Source organism: Rhagoletis zephyria, unplaced genomic scaffold (assembly GCF_001687245.7).
Source record: "Rhagoletis zephyria isolate East Lansing unplaced genomic scaffold, Rhagoletis_zephyria_1.1 Rzeph_scaffold_06356, whole genome shotgun sequence".
Taxonomy (NCBI): Eukaryota; Metazoa; Arthropoda; class Insecta; order Diptera; family Tephritidae; genus Rhagoletis; species Rhagoletis zephyria.
The window spans coordinates 15,931-36,525 of NW_016163439.1; the positions used below are offsets into that span (position 1 = coordinate 15,931).

General features: G+C 31.7%; 1 protein-coding gene across 1 annotated transcript; it reads left to right on the forward strand.

Annotated features, from left to right (window-relative positions):
* The first annotated feature begins 6,840 nt into the window (after positions 1-6,840).
* On the forward strand, positions 6,841-7,151 carry LOC108373093 (uncharacterized). The gene has a single exon (XM_017628936.1). The coding sequence runs from the start codon at positions 6,901-6,903 to the stop codon at positions 7,069-7,071; it is 171 nt and encodes a 56-aa protein (XP_017484425.1). The 5' UTR covers positions 6,841-6,900; the 3' UTR covers positions 7,072-7,151.
* The last annotated feature ends 13,444 nt before the right edge of the window (positions 7,152-20,595 follow it).

Below are 20,595 nucleotides of genomic sequence, written 5' to 3' on the forward strand. Positions count from 1 at the left end.
TTTTCATAAGTGTATCATAACGTGAATAATCTGAAGGTCAGCTTCCGTCGTATGTCAAATTAGGCAGTGTATCTGTGTATGGTCTTCTGTTTGTCTTGCGCGAGGTCAAAAAATCTTCCGGATGAGCGATTTTATTTTGTATACTCGCATAGCGCTACTTCAATGTCCTGATAATTGGATTCTACTTGTCCAAACCTCTAAAGCATTTCAGTGCAGTTTTAAAACGCGTGAAAAACTATCTCAGATCTTCATTGAGCGAAAACAAACTGAATGCTCTTGCGTTGCTGACTATAGAGTCAGATTTGTTTCTATCTATCGATTGTGAAGATATTATCCGCGAATTCGCAGCTGAAAAATCAAGACGTAAAGAACTGTGAAAAAGAAGTGTTTGAAAGAGGGTTTTTGTTGAATACCTTATCCATGCTGATGTCGAATTTGTTAATTCCGTTATGTATTTCATTATTAACGAACTATATTGTAATAAAGCACTGACAATAACAATCATATTTGATATATATATATATTTTTTTTTTTCGTGAAAAAAGGGCGGCAAGTTATGAATTGCCTAGGACAGACGGACAGACGGACAGACGGACATGGCTAAATCAACTCAGCTCGACGTTTTGATCATATAAGTATACATTTTCATGGGTCTATCTCTTTTTGTTCTGGTACTTACAAACATCGGACCAAAGTTATAATACCATTTCATGCTCATGAAAGGTATAAAAAGGCACTATTTTCGGAAGCACATTCTGCACGGTACCGACTGGGTGTTTGCCGGTTGTATAAATAGGGAACTTCGTATTGAAATTTATATGCATATGTATGTATGTAACTACTTGTATATGTAAATACATATACATTTGTAAAGTCTACAGCCGACACTCACAGACCTCTGTTAGATTTCATTACACTCAAGTTTTGAATGCAATAATGAAAATAGATCGACGTGGCTTTGACAATCGAGCCAATCGACAAAATCTCAGCCACCACCCTAGTGGACCTGGTCGTTCGGCAGGATACCATGGCGCTGGCAAAAGATCCGATCTGAACAACTATTCAAATTAATTTAAATCTAACAGTTCTGCTTATCAATCTGGGAGAAAATAATTAAATGGATATGTATGTTGTTGTTATAAACATATATACATTCAAACTCTATTCAAGGATCCAAGTTATCACAGGCACAAAGGGAAACTATGTGCGTATTAGGAATGTTAATCCCTGGATCCCGAGATCTCGGCCTATTTAAGGTCTAAAAAATTCCGGAATCCTTGGCAAATAATCCCGGGATTTTCGATATTTTTAATTCGCACTGATGGCAATAACAGAAACTCCTTTTCTTGACCAGTATTGGCTACATTTCTTTTTTTATTGCATAATTAATCATTTCTTTTTTAAATGTCTAGCTCATAATACGTATAACACCGTGCGATATTAAGTTTTACACACAATAATCAATATATTCGCGAAACCATGGGCCTAATATAGTAAATTTGTTTTTTTTTTTTTAATTTTTTACTCTGACGTCAGTAATCCAAAAATTATTTAAAAAGATCCGGGAAATGTGCTTAGAGAAGCAGTATGGTTGTCAAATTAAAGAGAAAATTCTGTAGAACTTAACCAGATTAAATTTTTTGGTAAGTATTGAAAATGTCCTTTTAAAATCGTATCCTTGGAATTCCGCAATATTTGCTTTTGAAAAAATTATATGTTAAGGACATATATAAACTCGATAACATCCTCGAATTTCATCTTTCTGCCTTTATCAGCTAAAAAAATTGCCTATTCGTCCTTGTGAATCCAAAAAATTTTAATTTTTTAATTAATTTTTTTTAATTTTTTACATTGCATTCAATTTTTGAAATAATTTTTGGAATCAATCACATCTTTGAAATTACAAAGTCCTTTAAAATAAATCCTGACGTGAGAGAGAAAATAAAAGCGCCACTTTAAATATATAAGTAGGTTTCAAACCCATTTATTTATTATTTATTTTATGGTAGGAGAGATATACATACATTGTTTATACTTACAAGAGAACCGCATTAACAAAAACCGATTTGGCTTAACACATATTTCTTTCAAAACGTTTATACCGGTGTCTCTATTGATTTTCCCACCACTGTACATTAGACCGTATCGCAGAAAATTTCAATTTGTTCCAAGCGAATTTGAACACTCAATATCAGAGTATTTCACATATCATGTTAAGCTAAATAATTAAATATTTTCTGGAAACTTGAAGCTGGATGCTTGAAGGTACACTTTTAAAGTTTATGGAGTATAATAAAAGGTTTGTGTAAAAAAAACTGTAGGCTTTCCTAATATCTTTACAACGCTGTATCAGTTAAAGAAATCGAACATCGAATAAGAAAGTTATAGAAAAATCCGATTTTTATGGGGCCTGAAAAAGGTTACTTTCCTGAAATACTCTCGTAGTGAGTGTTTGAAATCGCTTGGAACAAATTGCATTTTTTTTTTGCCCATATATCGCCATACGGTCTAATGTGCATATGAATGTATATATGTACAATATATATTTGTATAAGCGTTCGTAGTTTCATGGCTTATCTGCTACGACTGATTGAATATACAGTTTAGCTGCAATATATAAATAAACAGCGTATAGTTGTTCACTTACATTTTAATACATACTCGTATAAATACTTATTAAAATATAAAATTAAGATTAACATATCTCTCTATATATGTATATAATACGCGAAGGCATTTTTTGTGCAGCATAAAAGATCTGCACCGTTCGCTCGATTTTCAAAACGGGGTGTCAAATTAAAGCGCTTGGCCTGATGTGCAAACTGGTTTTATTTTTTCGAACAGAGTTGTCACCTCTAGAACAATTGAGTTCATATTATTTAATAAGCACTGGCATAATCGTTCGATTTTCCTCAATAAGGTGTCAAATTAAAAGGCTTTGACTGCAGATATGCAATAAGGTTTTACTTTTTTGACAAAAGTTGCCCCCTTTTAAAAAATTATATTCCAATTATCGAAAAAAAATCAAATATTACAAAATGGGTACCAATGGAAATGGTTTTGAAAATCTTTCCTCCTTAACTTGACTTTAAGAGGGTTGCCAGCTATTTAAAAAATCAAATTAAATTTGAATTAAGAAAATTAATTAGGAAAAAAAAATGTTTCAACATATGGGTGCCAAACGGAATGGTGCTCAGAAGGTAGCAGTTTAAAAATATTTTGAAGTGGGTTGCCACCCCACTTGGAAGTCAAACGAAAGAGGGTTAAGAAGTCTTTAGTTTAAACATTAAGAATAGTTTTGAGGTGTTGGACGAGGGTTGCCACCTGTCTAAGAATTTATTTCAAATTATTAAAAAAAGTCAAATGAATTATTAAAATATGGGTATCAGTCGAATGGGTTTGAAAAATCTTTATTTCTGAACTATATTTAGTAGGGTTGCCATATGTTAAAAAAAATAAAATTCAACTTAATTCATCAGTTAATTAAAATATGTATCGCAGTGTAATTTAAGAATATCTTATCGCGAAACTACTTTGTTCAAATATTAAAATTATTTAAAAAGTCAAATGAATTATTAAAATATGTGTGTCAGTCGTAATGGCGTTGAAATGATTTTATTTCTGAAATATATTTAGTGAGGTTGGCACGTATTTTATAAGCTGCATTCAAATTACTAAATAAGTTAAATGCATTTTTAAAGGATGGATATCAATCGAAATGGGTTTGAAAAAGCTTTCATGCTTCCGAGTGAAATTAAACAAATTCGCTTCGAACTCGAATTGAACTTTGTAGAAGTTTACTACTGTTATACTTACTGTATAACCTGAAAAATAAACACCAGTAGATGTGCGATAAGGTTTCATTTTTTGAAGTTAGAAACTTTTTACCGGTACAGGGTGATTTAAAATTAAATTAATTTAAATAATATTGAAACCTACTATGCGAAACGGCTACATGGTTTTAGAAGAAATATGACACTCGAATCGCTTATACCTTACTAATATCTGAAGTGGTTTAAAGGTTTTCACTAGTTATTGTTATATTTAGCATAGATAAAATATGTAGGTACATGTCTGCGAAGGAAACCAGAAGCGCAAACTCGAGTCAAACTTTTTTCCTAATGAAGATGCACCCCAATTGCACCAAACTTACTGCTCAGATTTGGCATGTAGTCCACACGTCGGTTCTCTAGTCGGGTGATCGAAAAAAAAACTAAAGTCGGAATATTATTGCTCTCACCCCCTAAGATTGTTCTTTACCGAAAAATATACCACTGCCCCTTCTATTTTGAAATCAAAAAATATTTAGAGGTACCTCAAAGCGCTCAAAATGTTCCATATATTTTACATATATGGGGAAAAAAACAATTTTTCATAGAAATCATTTCGATCGAAAAACTCTGTTTCTCTCCAGAAGGCTTCAAATTATAATACCCAGCTGCTTATTTAACATTTTTTTAATTGTAGCCATTTTTTATAGGTCTCCCAGAAACCTACATTTACGTTAAGCCTAAGTCCCTCAAAAGATATTTACTCGATAGAGAGTGAATTTGCGCGTACATTCGAGTAGAAAATCACATGAAAGACAAAATTAGTCGAGAATTTTTTTCGTTATATTATGACATAATGAAAACCGTTCTCTACCATTGAAAATTAGGGTGTTAAAAAATGTGTATCTAACAAAAAAAAAAATCAAGTATTTGAATGTTACTCATACGCCCCTAAAAGGAGGTGATCTTTATGATGTTGGCTATGTTAAATTAGAATAGACTTTAAAACTTAAAGACTGCTCCTATGTTCTAAAATAGATTAGACGCGCTAAATGCCAAATGACAACTCGATTTAAATATAAAATTTTACACAAAAAACTAAAGAACCTCTGTGGTTATATTTATGTCTCGGACTATAGCTATATATGTAGCTATTATGGCATTATTTTTGATTTCAGTACGCACAAATAACCGCAGGCTCATCTTACATTCTGCTGAACTTTAAAACTACTAACCATATTTCTGAACGGGAATGTTTTCTTAAGGAGTGAATTTGTATTTATTGCAACTTTACTCTACGACTACTCTGATTTCAAATTTTCTATAAACAAAGAAATTTTATTACGAATTCCAGTGATTTTTTTGCGTCGTTCTTTACGCAGTTTTATTTACTTAATTTTGTTAATCAAATAGAAATTATTCCGCATGTAATTTTGCGTTGGATTCTTTTTCTGCTTTGCGTGACTATATGAATAAAAAAATTATTCTTATATACGCATACCGACACTCCTATTACCCTGCATAAATGCAAGCGACAATGGCGAAAAAATAAATAGGATCGAGATATTTTAGCATTCTTTGGATTTATCGCTTTCGTCAATTTAATGTTTGCATGCCCAAATTTCGGGAATTTTTATAAATTTTTTTACAAAATTTGCAATTTTAATTGTTTTTTAGACAGTGAGCTCTATTTGTATAAAAATAATAGTTAACATGTCTTAAGCAAAGCAAAATAACCAAAACTTGCTAAAATGGCTTTTCCCTATTTACATACTCGCCACCGTAAGTACACACATATGTATTCAAGAATATTCTAGCAAATGAGTTAGTGCTTATATATCTCGGTGATTCCCCACTTTTCAAAATTTTTTCATATAAAAAAAATATATAAAATGACAGGGGCGCACCCAGGAATATATTTTAGGGGGGGTTTTATATTTCTGAAGATATATCACCGGAAAATACTGAAAATTTGCTTGATAATACGCTCTTTAAAATACATTTATGCAAGTTTTATGTACAGTATGTAATAAATAAATAAAAGTTTTAAAATTCATAAACTGCACTTTATTTACATAAGATTAACAGAACTCAAACACTTTTAACTGACTTGAAAAAAGGGGAGGCTATCAATTCGCCGGAATACATAACTTTTTTACCACGTGAACCGATTTCAATAATCCTTTTTTTTATTGGAAAGATGGTACCTCAAGGGTCGTCCCGTAATTTGGTTTAGAGATCCGATGATTGGATCATGAAGAAATTAACTTTACCCCTAAAATTGTATATGAGAATTGAAGTCGGTTGTGTTCTTTCCTTAAAAACTACTTGTTTAATAAAAAGTTCTATAAACTCAAGATGCGCTCAAAAGTACCTATTAAAAATTTTAAAAAAGAGTCAGTAAAAAATAAATTTATTGATTCCATGAATTTTTGCACTTTTATGTTCATTTTTTCGATTTCTGGTTTCTGGTTTTCGATAGATGGTGATTTTTCACGATTGCTAAATTTTTTTAATATTTCGAGTTCCGAAAAAATTTACTGAACTCTCAAGAAAAACGAAAAATTCATATAAAACGACGGACGAGAAATGGAAAAGAAATTTTCTTCTACCAAATTTTCATAAATCAGTTTGCAGCTCTCAAGAAAAAAATGCTCGTATATTTATCTCCTCATGAAAATTTACAGCAAAAGCAAAGCGCTTTTTCAAGCAACAGAAATTATAATAAATATTTCTTATAATTTCCTTGAGAGTTGGATTCTTAGCTTTAAGATACAGTTTGCATTTGAGGTTATTAGCTTTAGGGGGGGGTGGAACCCCAAAACCCACCCCTTGTGTGCGCTAATGTAAAAAGTTAACGAAATTATTTAGCTGCACCAGCCAAATACAAGCTCTTGTAACTACATATTCAGTGAGGGCAGTGTATAACTTACTCACTCTAGCTTACAGCAGAAGCTAATGCAACTAATCATATATGCAGTTGTAAGCCTGTATACATTTTGTAAGATTTGCCGGCTAATAAAAGCGGGAAGTGCTTAGAAAAAGTTAGTATAAAGTCGACAGCCGGTGAGAAAAGTGCAACTTTTAATTTCATCGATAACAAGTTTTCTTACATAAAAAAAAACCCAAAATGGATAAGCGTGGCGTTGATAATCGTTCAAACCAGCAGAACCCCAACCACCAACCAACTGGACCTGGTCGTTCCGCAGGATATCAAGGCGCAGGAACCAGATCCGATTTGAATAACCATGCAAATCAATCGAATCCTAACAGTTCCGCTTATCAGTCATCCAGAAAATAAAATGTATACTATTCATTTGTATAATGTGTTAGTGCATTCGATACATCTTTACATACATAAATAAAGAATGAATAAATAAATGAATTGTTTTACTAGTTAGTCATCAGCAGAGCTGAGCACGTAATGTAAGTACAGCGTTTTAGTGCTGCTTTTAAAAGTGGTGAGTTAACAAAAACTATTTTCTTCAATATGAAGTTCCGTCGTTATTGCACAATTTTAATAAATATGTATGTATTTCGCAATATACATATGTACATTAGGGCGCGTCAATTTGTATGGGAGAATTTTTCGACAATGCGCGTATAGCACAGAAGGATTCTACGTGTAATTTTTAGCAAATTTGTCTAAGAAACCATGGGTCTGAAATCCATTTTATGTTGATCAAATTGCAAACTGCAAATTTTGTGCTTTCCATCAAACTACTCAAAAATTTTGCTTATCCTGCCGATTCACTAAAAAAAGGCACAGCAAAGGCCGGTTCACACGACTGGTAAATTTTCACAAATTGTAAAATTTTTTATTTAAAGCTATAAAAATTCGATTGACAATTTATTTATCAGTTAACCGGTCGCTACAAGACCAACAACAATTTTTCGATCACACCAGCGGAATAACAATTTACTCACACCCAGCTTTGAGCAAATATCCACGGTTTTTGGGTTAGTGGTCGGGCAAGGAGAGGACGTGGCTCTTCATTCTCCACCTACTAGAACACACATACTGCTCCTCGAATCCTTCCGTAGACCCCTGCGAAACCATTTGAAAATGGTGTAAAATTTGCATTTCGACCGAGAAAATGTAAACTCGAAAATTTTTGATCAATTTTAGCTATTTCGCTTTTGTTTATTTAATGTTTATTATTTTTTCATAAAGAGAATGTGGTAAACAAGTTGTTTTTTATAATATATTTTCTATTCTATTTTGTTGTATTCTTGTATTCTTAGTTATTGTTTTTCAATTCTTCTTTGTCAAATTGAGTTTGAAGGCAAGCAGGTTTAAGCGCTATGCAAACTTTGGTGCATTTTTTCGTGGTCACTAGAATTTTTTTTTCTATATTTTAATGGTAAGAACAAATAGTGGTATGTGCATATATAGCACAAAAAATTTTAAACTATCTGAAGGGAAAAATTACTGCAAATTTAGCATATCGATGGCTGAGTGTAAGATCGACCTATCTCGGAAGCCAATTCGAAAGTACCCTATCTCAGAATACTTTTCATGAATGCCCTATCTCTGAAACTAATTCTAAAGTATCCTATCCCAAACGAAAATACATTGAAAATGTGCTGAGATAGGGCGTTTTTGAACCGAATTCTGAAAGAGGACGTTGTTGAAAAATTTTCTGAGATAGGGCGTTTTCGAACTGGCTTCTGCGTTAGGTCGATCTTCCACTCAGCCATCGATCTATTCTATACTGTTACAAAAAGTGTATATTGGGGATCTTATTATTTCAAGAATGTATTTGTTTCGATCTCCGTTTACTGATTTTAACGGAACCATCTGAATGTTCAGCCATCGATGTTGAGGTCATTACGGTACACACTATAAGGAAATTTCTGCTGAACATCAACACCACTTGGCAGGTAACTCGGTGGCTCGGCTTGAATTTTAATATTTTTATAAGTTTCACCGGCAGCTGAACTCTTTGCCATTGGGCTCGTTGGAATGTCCTTAGAGTCGATTATTTTCTCCTTCTAACCATCATTCTAGATATACCGAATAAGGTGCGGTCGCTGGCAACCTCCACAAAATAAGGCTTCTCTATATGTATTTAGTTATCACGACCCATGTACTACCCCTGCTGGTTATCCTTGGCTCTCTATGACAGATTTAGGCCATTCGAGTTTCACAAAAAATTAAGTGGGTGTAAAGAGTTGTATGAATAGACGTTTTCATAGTTTTTTCAACTTGAATAAGGCTATTGGAATTTTTGTAGAAAATCTGTTTAAAAAGTTGCAAATTTGTTAAATTTTCCTGAGTTTTGCACGAAATTGAGAGAACAAATTTTAAGGTTTTTTTGTTTTTCAATAATTTTCAACGTATCTGTACCAAAGTTCATAGACGCACCGAGTTTAGTAGATATTGATAATCGGCTCTCTGTTCATTCTGCGCATTTATGTTAACATTTTGTTAAAAATTTGGTTTATAACTATTGTCAAAAACTCCCTATGCCAATAATTTTGTGCGTCACTATACTTCTTCGTAGCTCAGTCTTGCCTACTATACATATTTATCAGAATGAAAGTCATTTTACATAAGCCAGCACTTACATTTAGTGTTTATGACCGAAAATGATCACTTAACTGCCGAACTGCATTAAGCAGTCTCTCTCGCCTGTTCCTAATATTATTCGCTACTTTATTATACATCACTCATACGCAGTGGTGGCTCCGAAAGCTGTTATCACACGTGCAACTCAACTAAATTCTTGCTAAATGTGTAAAGGTAGAGCCGTAAAATATCAGTTTCACAGAGTAATCTACAAATAATTTTCAACCTCCTGCTTCGATAAGGCTCAGTGCACAACAATATAAGTAAGAGACATTAGCTGTAACCTTGCCATTATTTTTTGATCCACTTCGGCCGGTAAAAAATTTGGTAATAATCCAGCTTAACTTCCCAACCGCTAGAAGAAAGAATTTCAAACAATATATTATACACATATAAGTTAGCTTCCTCCTTAAGTCTGAAAAGACTGTTGAGCATTTTTTTTATTTATAACATTTCAAAATGTGTTGTATGTTCAAATACATACTTGTATGAGAATTTATAAATAATTTTTCTGATTCATAGTTCGGATTCAGTTGATTCGAGTGATGGTTTAGATCGGATTTTGTGCCAGCGTCATGATATCCAGCGGATTGGCCAGACCCAGTTGATTGATGATTTGGATTGGATTGATTGACTGTATTGTCAGCACCACTGCGATCCATTTTAGTGATTTTAAGTATGTATACTTACCAAAAATTTCATAAAGATGAACTGAAAAGTTGAACTTTTCTCGCCGGCTGTCGACTTGAGTCTAATTTTCCCAGCGAAATTCGAGCTTTTGTTAAGCGGAATGTATATTGAAGTACGTGCCCATATAATTCTTGTAACAGGGACTTTCGCAGCAATCTAGAGCGGATACGCACTAAATATTTCGCTTTTTATTCACACCAACTCCAAAAGCAGAGAATTACCCAAAGTGCATACGAAACGCTCTGAGTGACTTTCTGAAATATACAAGTGTTTGTTTAACCCTTTTAATACCATAAACCTATTTTAAAAAATGTGATCAAAATTGTAAATTGTATTATCAACAGAAAAAAAAACATAAAAGCAAATGCTTATGTAAAGTTATCATTCATATTTTTTCCTGAGAAAAATTATTTTAGTACTAAGATTTTTTTTAACATATATAATTTTAATACTAAACAAAAATTTCATATCATTTTTCGCAAAATAAAATTTTCTCCAAAAATATTTTTTTGCAACTTTCGGCAAGTTTGTTTTTAATTTTGTGTAATTATGTAATACATTTTATCCTCAAAAAATTATCTTATTACAAAATTCCTAGAAAACAATGTAAAAAGAATTAAAGTAATATGTACCTACGTACATATTTATTTTTGATCATCTTCTCAAAAACCAGTGTTACTTAAATTAAATTAAAATTATTGTTTAGCAAAAAAAGAATTTTCACCAAAATATTTATTACCCTAAAACATTTTCAATAAAAGTTTTTTATTATGCAAAAATATTTTTTTCTTTTATTGTTATATATATTAATATATATATTTTCCCTTAAAAAATTGTTATTTTTACTCAATTCCTTAAAAAACCCTAAAAAGAAAAAAATTTAAAATATTGTGATGTAGTATATACTGAAACTAAAGTACTATTTTATGGCCAAAAGTAATTATTTTTGAAAATAAATATTATTTCTCAAAAAAAGTCCCAAAATAATGTTTTTCAAAAATTTATACTTTTTTAAATTCTGGAAATTTTTTCTAATTGTTGTAAAATAATTTTTTTTAAGAAAATATTTTTTTCTAAAAAATGGTAAGTTTGTTATAATTTTATTAAAAATTAATATTTTTTAAAAGTATGTTTTCTTAAACCTATGATTTTTTTCTAAAAAAAAAATGGAAAAAATATTATGTATTTAACAGTTTAAATTTTAAAAACAATACCGCCAAATGCTTAAAATATTCTTACGAGTGCAAAACTTTTTGGTCATGTAGGGGTTAAAAATAAAATCGGAATCGAAGCAAAAAAATTGTAAAGTTCTAAAGCAAAACAAACTCTCTGCTTACAAGACTCCATTTCCATATTTTATTATGAATTATTTAAATAATATGAAAGAAGAGCTGGCAGTTATTTGTGCGTAATAAATTCAGAAAAAGAGTTTGGAAATATGACCCTCTTTCAAAAACTGCGTGATATTTACTACATAACTTCATCGGTTCATAATTCATTGCGCTTCCCATGCGTGCATTATTGACATTACATTTGTATAATATTCATGCATATGTAGTATCGGATGCTAAGACATGCAATCAGGTTATACATACATATGTATATATATAGGACGCTTAAAGACAGCCAAGTCGTGTTCAAATAAACAAAATGAATAGTCGAACATATAGTTTTGTAAATATTTTAACCAATGTAATTGGAAGCGTTGTTCTGTGAAAAAAACATAGATATAACCATCCGCCAACTGAGACCCTAAACAAAAACATTTTTCATTCATATATATATGTATGTAGAATGACTGAAATATGATTTTAGTATAATTTCAAAATAATGACTCTAAAGAAAAAGTGGTAGAAATATAAAAAATGCATATGTATATGTATGTAACACCGCACCAGGAAAAAAATTCGCCAAGTATTTTTGGAATTTCGAAAAACAAATTTTGGCCGCACATAGGGGTTGCCTGTTTACAGTTTTCGTCATAACTTTGGCATTTACAGTCGAATCTTAATGCATGACATATCGATGTTCAACAATTTTTTTTTTTATAAAGCTCTCACCTTTATTACTCCGTTGTAGTAGTAATCAAGCAGAAGTAACTTCCTACCATCCTAGTGCCAATGCTAAGGAAGTATTTTGGTTATTCCAGTTGAACTCGAAAAAAATCTTGTTGCAGATTGAAGGTGGCATCGAAAAATGCAAAAAGCGTCCCCCAGGCTCGGCAAAAAAAAATCGAAACTGTCTTGCAAAAATATTTTAACCCTTAAAATATTTAAACCTTTCGGGGTCGTAAGCCCACAACTAAAAATATACACGACGAAATGAGAAGTCATTAAAAAACCTTATTTTTCTTGAAGCAAGCATAAGGAAAAAATTATTAAAAAAAAATGTTTTCATACATTTTTCCCCCAAAAAAAAATATTTTCTGTTTGAATAATTTTTTATGCTTTTGGCAAAAATATTTGTTTCCCAAAAGATTTCTTAAAAAAAAATATTTAAAAAAATCACTCCTTTTTCATAACAATACCTTTTTTAATTTTTTCTCTCAAGTGTATATTTTTTTGTAAAAGTTTTTTCGTTAAATTTTTTTCTATAATCTTTTTTTCTCAAATTCATTTTTTTCTAGTTTGAGTAAAATTATTTCTTTCTAAACTTTTATGATAAAAGTAGCTAAATAAAAATGAGGCACATTATGAAACTGAAAACTTTAAACTGATTAACACAGTTTTCATATGCAGGAAACATGCTCGGCCGAGATCGATTGAATCTCTTACAGCATGGGTATCTGAAGGAAAGGTCAAAAGAATCTGCCTTGCTTACAACTATTAAGGTTATAACGGAATATTTTTAGATCAAAAACTTCGTGGTTGTTGCCTTCCTCAAAATTAATGCGGCTACGAAGAGGGAGGGAATAGGTCATGGGAAAGAGATGAGATGTCACTTGACACTATAATGAACGCAATCGTGTTGTATGGGGAAAATGTGCATTCGCGATTAATAGCAATAACTGCTAAAAATCAACTTGCTTTTTCTGTTTCGTTGCTCCGTTTCCGATTGGTCGACAGAAACAAATGCAAGTTCAGTAAACTCCAAAAAAATCGCAGCAAATGAGTGAAATAGAGCAATTGAGTGAAAAATTGAGTGCATTTGACGATCTCCGTATAGAACACCCACCCACACAAGCCAATCTCACGCAATAGTACAACGCAACTATAAGCTCCTTCAATGGTAAATCGTCTTTCGGGTATACCCTGCTCGCTCTAGCCCAACGCACAGCTCAGTGCCTTTCTGACGAGCTACAGGATACAAGAGTCGAAAACTTCATAACAAAATTTAAATTATAGGCGTTCTTCGGCGAGTAAAGTTCTGCTTTTGATTTCATCGTAAACAAGATTTAGTTTTACAAAAATGGATCGTCGTGGTGCTGATAATCGAGCCAACCAACAAAACCCAAATCATCGACCAACTGGGCCTGGTCGTTCTGCAGGATTTCAAGGCGCAGGAGGCAGACCCGATCTAAACAATCATTCGAACCAATTGAACCCGAACAATCCGAATTATCAAACAAAGAAATAAATTATAGTATACATACACATCAAACATATATATAAGTATGTATAACACAAACAGTGCATTTTGATATGATTTAAATAAAAAAAAACGTTAATTCTTTTTCCCATTAGTCTTAAAACACTTTAAGAGAAACTTAACAAAACTTTGTGATTATGGTTTTTACTTTAGGCGAATAGCTGAACGTAAATGTTAAATATTTTTAAAATAAAGTTTGAATCAGACTGCGATTAGGATTTGTGCCAAGCGTCTGATATGAGCTCCCTCTTATTGTTAATTTGTTTTATAAACGTTCTCAAATAGAGTTGCCATCTGACTAAAATAAAAATTTAAAATAATTATTCATTATAGCCGCAAATCACTCACAAGTGTTGCCACATAAATTCTGTGAAGTAAAAGACATCCAGAACGAGAAATTAACCCACAAACAACGGTGAAGCCGCCTCATTACAACAATGAAGATACCAAATATCCCACAACTGCTTAGGCGGTAGTTGAACTGATTAACTCGTTAATTGCTTGATTGCTCGTGAGCCGCTGTGGCTCAAACTTAAAATTGAGGGCTCAATAAATTATCGAATTATCTGGGTATAAGTCTCGACCACAGACTTAAATTGTCGGTGCAAATATAGGGTGATCCATCTAGACCTTTTTTTTAGCATAACTGGGTGTCGGAATCTTTATTATCACCCGAAAGAAGAATCTCTGACATTTTCTTTTTTAAAATGATTTCATTTAAATGTTGGAGCAAGAAAGATGCTCACTTGAGCAAGAAAAAGCGGGATCTGGTCGCAGGAGCATGGATGGAAATTTAGTAAATGAAGTGATTCGAAAAGTGTTCGTAATTTTAAGAGTGGTTTTTTAGTCTCCGGACCCATCATGTCTGCGAAGATACCTTTGAAGGTTTTTAAACATTTTTCTTATTCTTTTTTTTCGTTACTATGCTTTATTATATTACTTGTTATTTCTTTTTCAATATTCCCATATTCGCCGCCACAAAAATTAAGTAATTAAGCATTGAATCAATTAAGTGGTCGCCTTAAGCAACAATTAAGAGAAAAATTAAAATTAATAATGAAAAATGGGCACAAAAAAGCAACAAATAAGTAAAATAGTAAAAAGCGATAGCCGCTCGTAACCGGGTAACAAAAAGTGAGGTCGGCACAAACAGCCAAGGGCAGCGATTAAAGTTAGGCGTAGAGTTGCTGCACTGTAACTCATCACCAACAACACTAAAAATGGGCCGCAATAGCATAGTGTAGGAAATTGTACGCTTAACAGCGCTGCTAATTGACATTTCACGCTAACATAACTGTCAAATCTGTAAGTAAATGAAGTGCGAAAAAGAGAAAAGATAATGTCCTATGTCGCGAGCAATTTGAAAACGTTTATTTTCTTTTCTGTAAACTATTTGTTTGCAATTTAAAGAAAGTGACAAACAATTATTGCTTTTAGTTTGCCCGTTCTCCTTCAACTTAAGTATTTTGCATTTTTTCGCGCAAATTTTTTAGCTAGCTTTTATCGTGAATGTTTTTGTTTTTTACATTTTGCACTTCAACATTTTTAGTTCAATTCTTTTCCGCTGCACACATGTGTATAATATTTTTATCGTCACACCTTTCGCTTCATTTTTGTTTTCTGATAACTCAATTTGAATGCTTTAATTTTATTGTTTACATTTGCTACCAGTTACTGTTGCTGCTTGTGAATCACTTGACATACATTTTGACAACTATTTTCTTTTGTTTTTCTGTGACTGTCACGTATTGTCACCAAATCTGGTTATGGATTTAGTTTGTTGCCGCTCTATTGCAGCCGGTTTTACGTCTTAATATAATAGTTTGTTCACACTAAAGGTAGCTCAAAGTGGTAGGGACGTTAAAAGCCACTTTCTCTGACTTCGCAGTAAAAAGACTTTTTTAAAATTTCAAAAGTCTTCCACATATTCATATTTAGTCCCCTGAAGCGGTTTGGTACCCTAGTCTAGAGTAATCAGATAATATTGTAGTGTACCTCAAAGTTCATAAACACTTGTGAGAACACTTTTTTAAATACAGAACATTTCTTATAAAGCGGATATAATCGAAATGCTAGCTGTATTAACCTCAAATACGATATATTTTTCTATGACTTTATCGAAATATTTATCGATTTTGACAAATATCTGCTTAAAAAGCTAAGTATATATGTACATATGTACATAGATCGGTATCGCAATGTATAAAAGAATGCATTCATAAGTTTTTCAAAATATACAGCGATAGTTATAGATGAATTATTCGATTGCGGTTTGTATCTATACTTTATTATAGTTAGTATCCCACAACTCTGCGCTTATCAATTAAGGTCAAGACGAAACATGTTTACGCTTCTCTAGCGTTAATCAAGTTTAAAGTTCAGCAATCACAAGAGCTCTTATTAATCGACTAGTGCACTAATCGGTTAATCGATTGGCAAAAGTTGTTTCAAATACTAGTCTACTTCACTGAATCTACTAACCGTTTCCTTTCGACTTTCTCATCTGGGCGCTCTCATCTAACCATCATACTCCAAGCAAACATACACCAATTTCACGCTTCTTCAAGATTGAACTTTCCATTCTGATCAATTGTTGTCACAATCGATATATCAGAAATACGATTATACAATTTTTTAGACTTTTAAGCGCAAACTTATAACGATACAATTTTATTCTAACAATTTTATCCCACAAATTTTTATGGCATATTTATCGATATCGATACTTTTACACCATCGAAATGTGCTTTTAATATTTTCTCAGCATATTTGTGCCGTTTGATCATAAATCCATAATATATCGACGCTACGTCGATATTAATGCTATTCGATATTTTTTTTTTCAACTTTTCTTTTTTTTCCGCTGACGATATCTTTTCGTTGTATTTATCGGAAGTTAATCGGCATATTTAATATTCACACTTTATATGCCTTTTTTAAGCTTACTACATACAACTCCTACACCACGGACAGTTGCTTTAATATTTTCGCTCTATAATTTGTGCTTTGTCTTTCCTGTTTTTTTTTCTTATATATTTTTTTTATTTTTTGCCATTTTTACATAAACAACCTCTCACCTGATTGTTGCATTGTTATTTTTATTAGAGTCTAGCATTTTTAATGCTTCATTAACCTGAAATCCACCAATTGTTCGCAAAAATGTTTAAAAGTATTTATGCACTCAATTACAATAGAAACGATTTATTCACTTATTGCTATGGATGTTTTATTTGAAAGCATTAGAAATGGTAATTTCTTTTGTCAATTGCTTTGGTGAATGCTTTCAGCTAAGTTGGCGAGTGGAAATATATATACACATGTACTCGTATGTATGTATAAGCACATAATACCTGGAATGGATACTTTGATGAATGAGGAGAGAGTGAATGTGAGGAGTTTTCTAAAATTAAAAAATTAAAAAAAAAATGTAAGCTTACATAATTTAAAAATATAAAAGTTGATACTACTACTTGTAAATATAGCAACATGTTACTCAGGAATTTTATAGTATAGCCACCTTGCTGTGAGTGAATATAGGATTTTAAATAGCAGTAGTTCCTCTCTCTCCAATCTTCTCAAATGGGCAGTGGTTTCAAAAATGTGCTATTGGAATTACGGGTCGGAGGTGGCATGTTTTTTTTAATTTCCTGGTGCTGTTTAAAAATTTGTTTATTTAATTTTCTTTTAAGTTTTAGATTTTATTGTATTAAAAAAATATTTTTTTTTAATTCAATTAATTTTTGAATATTTTTATAAATTTTTACTTTTTTATCCCATTTTTTTAATTTAATTTCCTGATGTTGTTTTAAAATTTTAAATTTAATTTTCGTTAATTTTTAGATTTTATTGTATTAAAAAAAAACGTATTTTTTAATTGCAATTAAATTTTGAATTTTTTATCAAATTGGTTTTTTCTTTTGTTTTTTTTTAATTACACTTTTTAGTTTTTAGTTTTGATTATTTAAAACAAAAAATATGTATATCGTCGTTTAAAGTACAAAACCGCGTATCAAAAAAATGCAAAACCGTGTATGTGAGGTTGCTTAAATTATTTTCTAGCGAGTAAAAAGAGTATAAGGCAATCGCATTTCTGGGTAGTATGTTTCAGGACGAACGGATAAGGCTCGAGCCAAGAGCTTGTGTGAGCAAATCCAACTATTGGCAAAAAAAAATTCAGTTGCGCGGTTTTGCAGAACGACGATACTCAGTTTTGTACTTTAAACGAAGATATACTTTTTTAATTTTATTTCGAAAGACAGTAAAGAGCTTTCAAGGTAGAATTGTCAATTGTGGTGAGTTGAAAAACAGTTTCCAGAATTGAACTGTATCTTTTCAATTCTATTTATTTCATTTATGTGTATTTTTCGCGGCCAAGGTAAACTCCTCTAAAACTTTTCTAATCTTAACATTGAACTAGCCCTCAATCCCTTTGACTGTCACTACCAAATGCATCATATCACCAACTCATCACACAACGGTGACTAACAGCTGTTCAATTCCAATTCCAACACTTGGCTCAGCTGTTGTCAATTTATCTGACAACTCGTGTTGCTGATAACACTCCAGCCGATATTGTATAACGAGCAAAAGTACACACATTTTGTTGGTATGCAACAAATTAATTTCTGTTGCCGGTTCTGTTTTGTGTTTTTAATGTACTTTTGTTTTTTTTTATTAACTTGTTCATTTGCCTTTTTCGTTGTTGATTTTTTGGTGCGGAATATTTTGTTGACGCGCTCGTCAAATGCTGCGTTCAAAGCACTTATTGCATGACCTTGTCATTGCTTTGCTCGTTGAGTTATTGTTTATTTACTACACAAATATTGTTTAAATTTTTTTAACGACTTTTTTCTGTACATTTCAAAAATGATTAAATCACTCGACTATTTATTTACTAACTACATTTGCTACAAGTGTAAAGAATTTTTTAATTTTGTTAATTGAAAAATGTTAGAAAAGGCATAACCATTTACATGTAGATAATAAGCGTGTACTACAAACGAGTTTAATGGATTTTTGAGAAGGAAATGATAATAAATTCAAACGTTATTTTTTAAATTGTTGTATATTTTTTGTTACTGATTTTGTACTTCCAAATTTGTCAAGTGATTAGTGGCTTTTATTTATATTTTTTTGTTGATTTTGTTATGACTTAAATTTTTTAACTAAATTGATTAATCTTTCCAGACCTTTGGCGATAATTAAATTATTATTTTAATTATGGGTGTGCTGTTTTTTAATATTTGCTCTTTTTGTTCATTAAGATTATGTATATTTTCTTATCTTTTAAATTTTAGTTTAAAATTTTTATTGCGGTAATTGAATTATTTAATGCCTTTTGTCAAATGAAAAAATAGTAAAAATCAGCGGAATTTTTTTAATTCAATACTTGAAAGCTTTGAAAGCTCTAGAAATCTAATATTTTTACGAACTGGAATCTCCATAAATACTTACCCACCATGCAAAACATGAGAAATAGGCAACAATCGTCAATGGCAACAAATTGGCAACTCACCGATTTATTGCTGTGGCGACAAATCGGCAACATCATTTCTTTCATGTCAACTTTGGAATAAATAAGTTATCAAAAATTCCCAAACTTATAAATTTCGCGTCAACAGTATTATCCAAAATCGTCTAATTTTGACCAAGGACAGGATTGAAAAGATAGGAAGCCCCATAGGGAAAGAAAGAATTATTTCCGTTTCATGTAAGTTCCAATTTTGTATACAAAAAATAATTGAAGTATTAAAAAGAATAAAATTATTCCAAATATCGCCTGAAGCGTTAAGAAAATTACTCATTCAGGTAACAAGAAAACGCCTCGCCCAAGCAAGTTGCCTTCGGCGGACGTTTTAGAGCGACTGGTAATAGAAAATCGATACGATCGCAATATTACCGGCAATAAATTTGTTTCCGAGGGGGAAACGTTTCCTTATTGCCGGCAACAAAAATTGTTTGGTGGGTACTTTTAAAAACACAGTGAGCAAATATTTACCTCGTACCTTGTGTACGTAGTTTCCAATTCTCTTACATGGGTATTTATTTGAAACAGTAATGACCAGACAGAGCTTTTACTATGCTTCTGTCCACCTAGAGTGTATAATAAGCTTTAAAAAACTTCTGCTGCAGGATATGTTCTGATCTTGACTGATGTGAAATATATGTGGCCAAATTAGAGTAGCGAGGGCAGGAGAGGGCTTTTAGTCAATATATAAAAATGTATAGAATCTGTGAAACACGCTTATTTAAAGCTTTTTCTATATTACGTACAAACTGGTCCAAGCTAAAAGCTCTCTTTGACCTACACTGATCAAAAACTGTTATAATAGTGCAACCAAAGCATAGTCCGCAGGAGAAATTTACTTAAGCTTTCTAAGAAATATGCATTGACGCGATTCGCGTAAAAGACTCGTTCTGACTGCCAGTTATTTATTGAGCCTTCTCAACAGCTCTAAATTAATCTAGAAAAATTTTAATTAGTTTTGAATGTACCCCACTCAACTGAAATTATTTACTCAAAATAATTATGTATATATTAAAATGATTTCATTTAGATTTTAATTATGCTATTTTTAAGCGCTGAAAGCTATTTATTATTATTATAGCACTACGTTAAACCCAGTAACATTGAATAGACCACCGTGAGATCTAAGCTCTAAAGCTCAGAGAAATCTCTAACAGCATCAGCAAATTAAAGCCAACAGTTAATGAAATTGAAGCCAATTCAAACAAAAAATTTAGCAAGCAAATAGTTTAATATTTTCAATCAAAACTTTGAAAAATTTGTATTCTTGATTGAATATAAGTTTTCGCGCTGCATATGTACTGTTAGAATTTATACATAAAAGCGCTACCTATTAGACAACAAAGAACTTTACTGTAATGTCTTTTGCTATCTAATCTTACTTACATACATACATACATATGTACATCATATATATAAATAGGCAATCATGTTTCCTTTACACCCCT